Genomic DNA, 11,120 nt, shown 5'->3' with positions numbered 1-11,120 from the left:
TACTGTACAGTCTGTTTAAATTTAAGTAAAACGGTTTACAGTATAAAATAATAATAATAATAATGATAATAATAATAATAATAATAATAATAATAATAATAATAATAATAATAATACCTTCTCGGATTTGATGCTTGAAGGCCATCGGTGAGTGGATCTCCCCCGCGTGCATGTTCATCCCGCTGCCCGGGTGGGACAGAGTCGGGCTCTGAGTCTGCCAATGGTGGTGGCCCGGGGCCACGTAGCCCCCTGCTGGGCCACTGTACACCCCGTACTGGTTGCTCGGGGAGTAGGCGCACGCGGAGACGTAGCTGGACAGTGTGGAGGAAGGCTGCACGAGACCAGATAAGACGTGGAACAAAAAAAAAAAGGAAGAAGAAGAAACTTCCTTAAAAACGGTGACATTTGGCCTAAAATGCAAATGATGTTGAGCATTTTTAAACTATAAACACACTGTCGGTCACATCCAGAAAATATGAAATATACTTTTTATGTCTGCCACCAGATTATTTAACTGATGGGCAAAAAAAAATACAAAAAACAATTTTAACAAGAGCAACAATTAACGTTTTAATGTTTGTCCTTCAAATTTTTAAAATCAAATAATGTCATTACATAAAAGTGCACACACATGCTCTGTTCTTAAAGGATATATATTTATTTATTTTTTTATTATTTTTATGTTACCTGAGCATATTTGATGTCGGCGTCAATGGCTGATTTATCAATCCCGTTGACCGCGTGAGGCGCAGGGAAGGCTCTACTGACGCCGCCCCACTCCTCCATCTTTGGTGGATATCCCTCCGCCCCGGCAATAGCTGAACACAAGTTAAAGAAAGTCCAAATTATACAAATATAACAATAAAATAATAACGTTTTTTTAAAATAAGGAAAGAAGGTTTAAAATAATTATAACAATTTTTTTATTAATTTTTTGAGCATTCATATCTCAAAATTTAATTGAATAAAATCGGCCTTTCTAAAATAGTGTTTTCGTGCTTGTGAGGTTCTAAAACAAATGCAACGATTTTTATGGCAATTTGTAAACGCGATTTTGTGGTTGTGAGACTTTATTTGATTTTACAATAAATACAAAAATACAAAAATAAACACGAACAGCTTGTAAAAACTATCCTCTAACTAAAAAATAATAATAACAAAATCGTTCCTATTTATAAAGTCCCACAAATTATCCAATTAATCGCAATCATCAATCATTTCTCCTCACACAGATGTTACATAAATACTGAATCACTTAATCCACTCAGGCGGCGCGACTTCACAGTGGATGAAGGCGCAGAATAAAAGGGGAAATGCGTGTAGCGACTGTTTAAGGTTGGATCTAGCAGGTGAGCAAGGTGTTTGCAAATGCATCATCCCATGAAAAGGCCTATTCAGAGTGACCTTACTGCGTTCTGCCTGAATGGCGAAATGGCAGACGGTGCTGCTTTTAATAGACTGTCGTCCAAACAGATTTAAAGGAGTGAATTAATCAGGCAGAATGACTCAAAGAGCTGCAGCTGTTGGAGTTCATTAGTGGGAGTATTACCTTTTGTGGCGCACAGATCGTAAAAGAGGATTTCCTCACCTGTAGGATCCATGAAGGCTCGTAATCCGAGGATGTTGTTGACTGTGTGTGGAGAAGGCCAAGCCCTGGATATGCTCATATGTCCAGCCGTCACGGGCACCCCAGGGGGGCTGCCCATTTTAGCGCTTGTTGGAGACATAGTGTTTGGGTAGGAGTACGGGTATATGTGGTTGTAGGAGAGCCCGGCCTGCGCCGAGGCTTGTTTGCTGCTTTCATACTGGTTGGGCTGGGAGAGATTTCCAATCTTGTTGCGTAAAATCCTGCTGATGGAGCTCACAGACGGCACGTTGTACTTGTCACAAACCCCGTCAGCCAAAAGCCTGTCCCTGATCTCCCAGGCGAAGATCCCGGGGTCGCTCTGTTTGTATTCCCTGATGTTTTTCACCACGTTTGGCGTCGTGACGCGCGGCTTGCTCCCGCCGATGGCACCGGGCAAGATGGAGCCCGTCTCGTTGTATCTAGCCAGAATCTTGCTCACGCAGCCGTGCGAAACTCGGAGCTGCCGGCTTATGTCGCAGGGTCTGATTCCGATCTGGGCCAGCTCCACGATTCTTAACCGGATGGCGTTGGGCAGGGGTCGCCCGTTGACGAACACACCGCCCAGTTGGTTCACCTCTCCATACGTTTGCTCTGCAGACAGGACACAGAAATGACATATTTGTACCCCCTGGGGGTGAGTTTTGAACAAATATAAGCACATCCTCTGCTTGGGCTGGATTTACGCATGAATCATGTGCGTAAAACAAACCAATGTATTAAATGCTCGCGAGGCGGTGACAGTAATTTACAGCACGGGCTGAGTTCATGCGCACAGACGTGTGCTTAGTAGGCCTGTGCGTGCGTTTTCACGACTGCACAAAAGCGTGCCAACCGTTAAGCTGGCTTTACTCTCCAAAGCGCACAAAAAACACACTATTAAATATGGCGAGCATGAAGAATACACATCAGAGAGCCCTTCAAAGGGAAACTCGCCGTTTAATTGGTGGTGTGGTTCCATTTAAAGCTCCAAACAGGCATTCATTCCTGCTGCTTCAGTGGAGAAAACAATCTATCTTATTTAAAAAATGGCCTTGTCTCCCTGCAACTGAAGCATGCACTCGTTAGGGGCTTACCCATTTGCCTGCACGGTTAGAGATGCTGAGGAATAAAGTTGTCCCTCCAGAACAGCGAAGTAAGAGAAGGAAGAGGGGGACGGAGAGGATCGAGCCCCCCAAGTGCAAGAAAGCACAAAGTGAGCCTCTTTCAGCCTGGTCCGACTGCAGCGGGATCCCCTTCTTATTATCCTGAAGTGAGTGGCTGCTGCGCACAATGGCACCGAAGTGATCTTCATCCGATAAATGCAAATTGGAGTTGTCCCGGGGAGTCCGCAGAATGCTGGAATTAATTTGACGCGTCCTCCACGTCAGTCTCCTCTGCCAGACGCCGAGCCTCCCCTCAGGCTCTCATTGGTGCTCCCGCTGCAGGAGACGCTGCCAGCCAATAGGAAGCTCATCCGGTTGGAGCTGCGCAGCCTTCCTTGCTTATTTTGCATAGGGGGAAGTAGAGAGGGAAACGTTTCAGCCAACATGCAGCCCTCTGGTAAGGACTTCTATACATCATGCCATATAGACTAGAGCAACTTTAAGAAATATGACTTTAAAAAGAAAAAAATGTATTTGCATTGGTTCAATTTTATATGCATGACCCATAAGCTCCTTGTGAGAAACAGAGAATCTGTGGAACTTTTGTCAGCTTTTTCCATAAGTGCATGCATTTATGAGCCGTGTGTGATATTCTAGTTAATACATAATAGAATGTTGTAGTTTGTTTACCGAGTATAAATGATGAATTCACCACGAGGAGATTTGCTTTAATCCTTACAAACAGGCTCATTGATCCATCAGAGCAAAACAAAGTAAAAACGACCAGCCTGAGTCTGTTTTATTAGATTTTATTAGAGCATCAAAGATGGGACTGGGCCTCGTGTAATCGATCCCTCTGTGGATCTCAGACTATAAATATGGCATATCGACTGGATTCCAGAGACGAACCTTATTATCCCAGCATGCTCTCCGAGTTTCCTGTGCAGGTCTAGAAGCAATCGTTTATAAGCTCACAAAACGTTACTTGTAAAACTTAACAGTCGACCCGATGGTAACAAGGTGCAGTCCGCCCCCCCCCCCCCCCCCCTGCCCTCTGCTGCCCTCCATCACACAGATCATGGAGCAGGGCACATGGAAGGTATTAAATAAGGAGCCCAAGAATCCTCCATTTAAAAAAAATGGATATTTAATTTATTGACAAAGTGAGAGTATGGTTGATGAAGCAGGACGGTGGCCTGTGCAGGACACACTGGAGGAAACACCTGTTGTCACCGCTCAGCAGGCTTGATTTTGATGATGTTAGCGGATGATCTTTCAGCTTCTTCCAGTGTTTGTCACCGTCTCTCCCTCTCTGTCTCGTCTGTTTTTCTGAATAGCTTGACTTGCAGGACTCCCCTCATCTGGACAGTTGAGGGACTGCACGATTTTATCAGCACACCTTTGTGAATTTTTGGATTTTGTGCATTTCTTTGCACGCAATGAAGTTTGGGTGTTAAAATTAGGCGCGTTGATGAACTCCATACTTTATTCCCATAAAATATTGCATTTAGTTTATAATTTAAAAAACTTTTTGGCTTATTTATATTTTTCTGTGTAGTGTTCGAGTTGTTAATCATCTTCTGCTTTAGCACCTGCCTAAAACTTTGGAAAACAACATTTGGATGTTTGCGCGCAAAACGCGTTGCGCAGAACAAATGCAGTCTTTTTTTTTTTTTTTTTTACATTATTTTTCTTGTATACACTATTTGAACAATTTACAAAATCCCTTAGATATAACAAATGTTTAGATTCATGGCGGTTGAATAAAAATAAAACAGGTCAGTGAACAGACGCTTTGGAGGCCAAAACGTCTTCGTAAATCGTCTCAAATATCCCGTGGGTCTGATCACAAGAAATGAGCCATTTGAGAATTTCTGAGCCACTTTTTTTGCGACGAGATTTAATTATTAAAAATTATAAATTGTTCTAAAGCCAAAGCGTTTGCGCAGTTACGCGTTCTGTGCGTTTGGTTCGACGCTCCTTCTCATGTGTAACAAAACAAAAGACTTCTGCAGCCGATTTACTTTCACACAATAAGAGCCTGCAGAACTCAGCAGTATAAACACACAGTAAACCCTTTTAGTTTCTAAATTGGTTCAATTCAAAAAACGTTCAATACAAAAAAAAAAAATCTAAATTTTTATTAACCTTGTCATGTGCACCCCTTTGGTTTTACGCATGAGAGAAAAATGCATTTAAAAAAGTGGGATTTGACTTTTAAGTAAACAATTTACCAAAGTAACGTTATAGTTTATGTTTTGCTGCGTTGTTGTCAAACATAGTTTATATCTAGGAATAATTTTCTAAGAATAAATTTCAATTTCCTTTTCACTGGCAATAAATTATGCTTTAAATAGGGGACTGATTTACACATAACCTAAATAAAACACGTTTTACTTGTTTCCAATGACACTTGAGAGCAGTACTTGGAAACAAAATATATATATATTTATTGTAAATAATGTTAAAATAAATCATCTGCTTTGAAGATGTTTCATGTTAAGTGCTGCAGTGAAGGTTCCCACTCAGCTTATTTTGCATTCACTTACTCTTAAATTAGTTTTATTTGTATTTGTTGCCAAATGTTCAAATAAAAAGAGTCTTCAGGTCAAATCTTCCCGTTTAGATCAGGTGAACTCATCCGATCCGCACCTGACACCCGCGAGGTGCGACGACCCCAGACGGTAAATATTGATCTTGGTTTTAAGTGTCATCAAAGGATAAACTTCCTCAAGTGTGCTTTATCTTTAAACTTTTAAGACGAATACAAACGTCTATATTTCCCATTTCTCCCCTGGAAATGACTGAGGGTGAGACGTTGTTTGGACTGGATTAGGACTTTTCATGACGCGTCAGCTCCGCGTTAAAGCTGAACTCCTATGAGGAGCGCGCAAATCTCTCTCCTCTCTGTGGGCCTGCATGGGCCGTATTTAACAAGTTGCATTAAAAGTGAGATACTTTTGTAATAATTTTGTTAATTTCAGATATCATGCATCCAAATTGCCCGGTTTTATGTTTCTTTAAGCTCCTAAATGCAGACTGAAGCTATAATTTTCTTTTTTATTTGGCTGATTTTTATTTTATTTTAGTATGATGTATAATAATCAGACCCTTTTTGAGGGGATATCAAGTTTTTATAGTGCTAAACACACAATTCTTATAATAAATCCACAAGTTTTATAATGCTTCTTTAAAGCCCGTATTGCTTATTGTTTGAAAGGAGAGACAAATATTTATGCTGTTAAAAAGTCAACCAATTTCGACCTGGGTCCCCCTTCCCCAATAAAAAGAAGGTCTGTGCGTTCCTATCTGATGTGGAGGTTCTTTGTGCTCCTGCTGGTGAGATCCTGAGCACCGAGCTCGCTTCTTTTATGGCCACGAGACCCACTCTGAGCTGCAGAACGCGCCTAATGAGGGGGTGCAGCGGTGCCACGTGAGACATGCCAGCTTTTACCAGGCTCCATAATTGCTCGTGACCTTCACTAAACATGTCTCGTGTTTCTTTGTGTTCTGCACGCACTTCTGATCAGTCCACTGGGCGTGCCGTCTGGCGAGTGTGCGCTTTGGATGGAAGGAGTGTGAATTATTTGCTTTGTTTGCAGAAGAGAGGTGTTCCAATTCCAACAATTATCACATCTGATGCAAATCATCACTGTGATTTTTTTTTTGTCTTGATGAAATCACCAGATTTTCAAAGTTTATTTTTTTATATATTTCCGTGTTAAATGTGAATTATTTACACACTCGACATTAAAGCAGCAAAAGAAACACTGATAGAGCTCAATTTAACACAGCAGCTGACATATGCAGTGCTACCTGTCAAAATAATCATTTTAGTTATGAAAATCAAAGATTTACCACCTGGGTGAACTTGATCTGATTTGTGCATATCCCTGAGCACTGGAGCTGTAAATTTTATATTTATGCATAACGTTTATTTAAGTTTCCTGAAATGAATTGCAATTTAATTAATTATGAATAAATAGAAATAGAAATGTAATCATTTCCAAAAAAAATGTGGGTCAAGCAATTAAAACATTTATCCTTTGAATAGAAATGTTAAAATTCAAATATTTGTTGTCAAATTAAGCAAATTCTACACTTATTGTACCAACATATAAGTCAAACTATAAATTAGACTTCTGTATAAATTTGAATTATCAATTGCTGCATAACGTTTTGCTTTCTTTTGGAATAAAATGTTATTACAGCACCATCTATTTCCGTTTGCGTCCGCTCAAATGTCGCCATCAGGACTTGAATCAGAGGGTCAGCAGTCGTTGACGGATCATATCTGAAGCTGAACTAATTGTGAGTCGTCATCGTTCCGGCTGCATCTTAAAGACCTGTTAAAAACACTTCAAATATCTTAATATTAAGAATAACACCATTATATATATATATATATATGTCTTCCTGCTGGAAGTTAATATGAGAAAACTTAGAAAAAGCTCACACAAGCAGAAAAACAACTCAAAGAGGCTGCTGGCATGTGTTAAACATCACCCATCCTCCTTAACTTCACCATGTTGCCAAAGTTTAGGCATAAAGGTGTAAGCCCTTTGCTTCCTTTTAAATAATGTTCCCCATGTCTAGTTACTTCCCGTTTAAAGACTGTAATTTCAAAGCAGAATAGTAATTCCTCCAGATGATGTGAAGCAGGTGCTTTAAATCATAATGCTTTTAATTCAGATGGTGCATATTAGTTTTAAAGAGCGTAAACACCGTCTTAGTTACAGACAAATGTAATCTTTTATAAAGTGCTATAAGCGATAATGATAGTGACGATAAAGATCAAAGTTGTGCTCGGATCCGTTTAATTCAGCAACCCTCTCATAAGAAAAATCTAAAACATACATTCTGATACACATCACTCTGAAGAGAAACATATTTTGATAGGATTTACTCAAGATGCATAAACAAATGCATCTGTTTCTATATGAAAATAAAGTTTATTGTTACTAATTTTGGTTATTTTGAATGAATTCAGTTTAGTGACGTCTTCGTGGTTTTATTTATTTTTTTTACTTTTCTCCTACCATAAAAGGTGCCAGGTTATATATATTTAAGAGTCTTTTGATTCAAATGAACTGCTTTAAGGTGAAAATGTGTGAAAACATGATGAAGAGCACCCTCTTTGACCATTAGAGGAACAAACCTGCAGTTAAAAAACATGATAAAAAAACTTCTATTTGTCACTCTATGTATTAAAAAAAATGACACTAAATAGATAAAAAAAAAAAAAAACATTTTAGCAAACATTTGTTATACGTTAACTATAAACAAAATAAAACCTCTTTATATGCTCGTACCCAATTTCATAATGGCTCATTTGTTTTCTTACTACATCATTAACTCTCAAGTCAGACGACGTACGCAGGCTGTTCAGTTGGTTCTGCTGCTTTTAAACTCCCGTGCATGGTTTTTGTTTGGCAGTCAGGCTTTGCTTGACTGGATCTGTTGTCAATTAAGAAGAGGAACCTTAATTGCTTATGGAGCACTTCAGACTGTTCATGGCTGAGTCACGGCTGCCCTACTTGGAAATCAGCCCAGAAAAGTCAAAAACAGCAGGTCACATGTGGAAACTGACATTAACCTTGTTGCAGTTCACAGTTCTGCTGCATTTATGATTAACTTTTAACTTTAGACCTTTTGTTGTCTCTAAGAAGTTAATTTCTTCACTTTGCAGCAAAGCGCTCAGACACCTGTAACAATATTGTTGCAGTCCTTCCTCAGCTGACCCATTCTGAGCTGCAAACTCACTCGTGTGTCATGAATTATTGGGGTTACTGTTGCTGCGTGATTCTGTCCTTCTTGGGCTTAAGAATGCCAGACCTGCAGTGGAAAATTGTATAAGAGGACGTTCAAGGCCTCCGTCAGAAGCAGTGTGATATTGTTTTCCGCCAAACCAGAAATCAAGGCCTTGGAGAGGCCTTTTTCTTGTCAGGGATGGGGGTACTGTATGTTTTCTGACAGTTGCTCCTTTTAAGATTAATGGGCTTATGAAAACCGTGTGTCCTCTTTCAAACGCCAAGCTCGATATCAGTCAGTGTTACCAGCATGATTGCCTTCTTCTGACAAAGAAATCTCAAAGATGGAGTGGATACTGTCGACATGGAACATAAGAAACAAAATCTGGGTTTTGTGCATTTGGGAAAACCTTAAAAAATGCAGACAAAAGAAGCTATTTTCTATAAAATTAAGAAGACGTATGGGTTTGCTGTTTATCCAATGAGACAAACTAATAAAGTCGTAAAGTTTATCCTCTTTTTGTGTATAGAAGTGCAAGGATGTTTCCTCACACTATATCAGCGCATTGACCTCACTGAACCACAGCCAGACGCTCATAAATACATTCCCTTATTTCTACCCTGCTGTGGGTGCCAGTTGGGTCAGGAAATGGGTTTGTTTTGGGTGTTCTTAGTATATTCCAGCTAGAGCTGAGCTTTCACGTTTCTCAAAAGAGAGCTCTGCTGATTTCCTGAAATGCACATGCATTCCTGCTTGTGGTTGACTGTAACGTTGGTGATCTGTTGAAAGCTGTAAAAACAGAGTCCCGCGTTCATAAAATGGAGACTTGTTTGTTCCCGGCACCTGTGGATGAACCGGCTGGTCATCTCTGAATCCAGATTTAGGTGGATGCAAGAGAAAAGTAACCAGGGCTCGGTTGAACTTAGACAAATAAAAAGTCTCGGCAGGTTAGCCTTGAATACAAGTTAGCTCAGAGCTCGTGGCAGAGATGGCTTCTGCGAAGGAATGAGTGAGCTTCGCTCTATCATACTGGTGGTGAAAAGTTTGACATGTTTGCGCTGAGTAAGGACAGACAGAGCTGCAACCAAGCCTGGACTTGCTGGCCAAGAAAAAAAAAGTCCCTCACAGCTCCCCCATTTTCCCTAACATGCCCCTTCCTGACTGAACGCGCTGTCTAAGATTGCTCACCTTGTTTTTAAGTGTGGTCGCTTATATTGTATATTTGTTTCTTTTCAGTTATTTGTGCGTTCACAACTGAAAGAGTGAGACAAAACATATTTTAATGCACTTCGTTGCTGACCCACATATTAGCCTCAAAGTGGTGGAAATAGACAAAAATGATCCCGATTTTCAGAAAAAAACGATCAGTGTAGTAAATCAGATTGAGCAAAAACAGTGTGGAGAAAGTGTAAAAGTGCATGTTTTATTGATCGTAAAAAGCATTTTCAGATAGTTAAAAGTTGTGCATCATTGTTTCATCTGTACATCTTTGTTGTTGCTGGGTGAGATGGTGGATCCTGCCCATCTCATCCACTCTTATGAACAGTGAGATGATTATGGGGTTGGAGAGATTAACAGTTATAGCTCTAGCGTCATAATTATGTTTATTTGTAGGATTGTACATATTTTGTGTGAAATATTAAGACATTTGACAAATTTGTGTTTTAGTTAAGCCAAAATGAGAATTAAAATAAAAATGATTTTAAAGATCTACATCTGGAATCAAACAATCCACTGCATTTTCTCTCTCGTTTTATCACTCTATGTAAAATATTACTTCCAGAATTTAACCTGCACAGAAAAGAGGGAGCACAACACTCATATCCCGCCTCTGGTTTAGAATTTAAATTTCATTATTAGTTTTCAAATATCTTCACGGCCTTACCGCCAATACCTGACTTGATTGCCAGCAGGCCGATTATTAAAATCTAATACAAATTAAAATGTATAAAGAGAAATTTGTGTTTGATTAATATTTTGGCCACAACAATTGGAACGCTCCTCCAACAAACCCGAGAGTCTTAAAACTTAATATTTTTGATGTGTGCTCAACAATCCAGGAGTTAAAGTTAAGTCAGGTCCTCTGGATGGATTAAAAAATAAAAATTAAAAACTTGTTGAAATGTTTCATCTTTTATCGAAAAGATTTCATCAGTCTGAGGAGCTGCAATAAACCAAGCCTTATAAATAGCACCTTCTCATAGTGGATCAAGCAGTTTGTTGTTTACATCCAGAACTAGTTGTTCACGTGATAAAGGAGGACCATCAGCCTAACAATTGTTTGAAAGTTAAACTGCGTTACGTTTTCAGAAAAAGATCCTGTAACTCTGAAAGCTAGAAAACGTCTTGTAACTGGACTTTTCTTCCCTTCATTGATTACAGAGACATTATTCACATGAACGCTCCTACAAGAACCCTGCAGATGTTGGATGATGCCTGTCATGGTGCACTAAGATTCATAACTGGCTGTAAATACCATACCCATCATTGCACCCTGTATTCACGAGCGGCTTCGGATGTTATCAGCCCATTAAATGGTTGTCATTAGTCGTTATCATCCCCATATGTAACAGTGAGACTGTCCCACCTACCTCCTAGTAGGTTTAAAGGTACGTTATTATCGCTGATAATAGGCAGCGTCGCACGGGGGTAAACCAGGA

At 39.6% G+C, this 11,120-nt stretch overlaps 1 protein-coding gene across 1 annotated transcript in view; it reads right to left on the bottom strand.

The window, feature by feature from the left end:
* The window catches only part of pax1a (paired box 1a), a 3,874-nt gene extending 915 nt beyond the window's left edge, over positions 1 to 2,959 (bottom strand). The window contains exons 1-4 of the mRNA XM_037695406.1: positions 2,701 to 2,959; positions 1,589 to 2,218; positions 688 to 818; positions 118 to 331 (exon numbers count right to left, since the gene is read on the bottom strand). Of these exons, the coding sequence (XP_037551334.1) occupies positions 118 to 331; positions 688 to 818; positions 1,589 to 2,218; positions 2,701 to 2,704 (979 nt within the window). The 5' untranslated portion in view covers positions 2,705 to 2,959. The remainder of the gene's footprint in view (positions 1 to 117; positions 332 to 687; positions 819 to 1,588; positions 2,219 to 2,700) is intronic.
* Positions 2,960 to 11,120: the final 8,161 nt, after the last annotated feature.

Source organism: Nematolebias whitei, chromosome 21 (assembly GCF_014905685.2).
Source record: "Nematolebias whitei isolate Nwh7 chromosome 21, NemWhi1, whole genome shotgun sequence".
Lineage (NCBI taxonomy): Eukaryota > Metazoa > Chordata > Actinopteri > Cyprinodontiformes > Rivulidae > Nematolebias > Nematolebias whitei.
The sequence above is the reverse complement of the archived record's forward strand: the minus strand, read 5'-3'. Positions and strand labels throughout refer to the sequence as shown.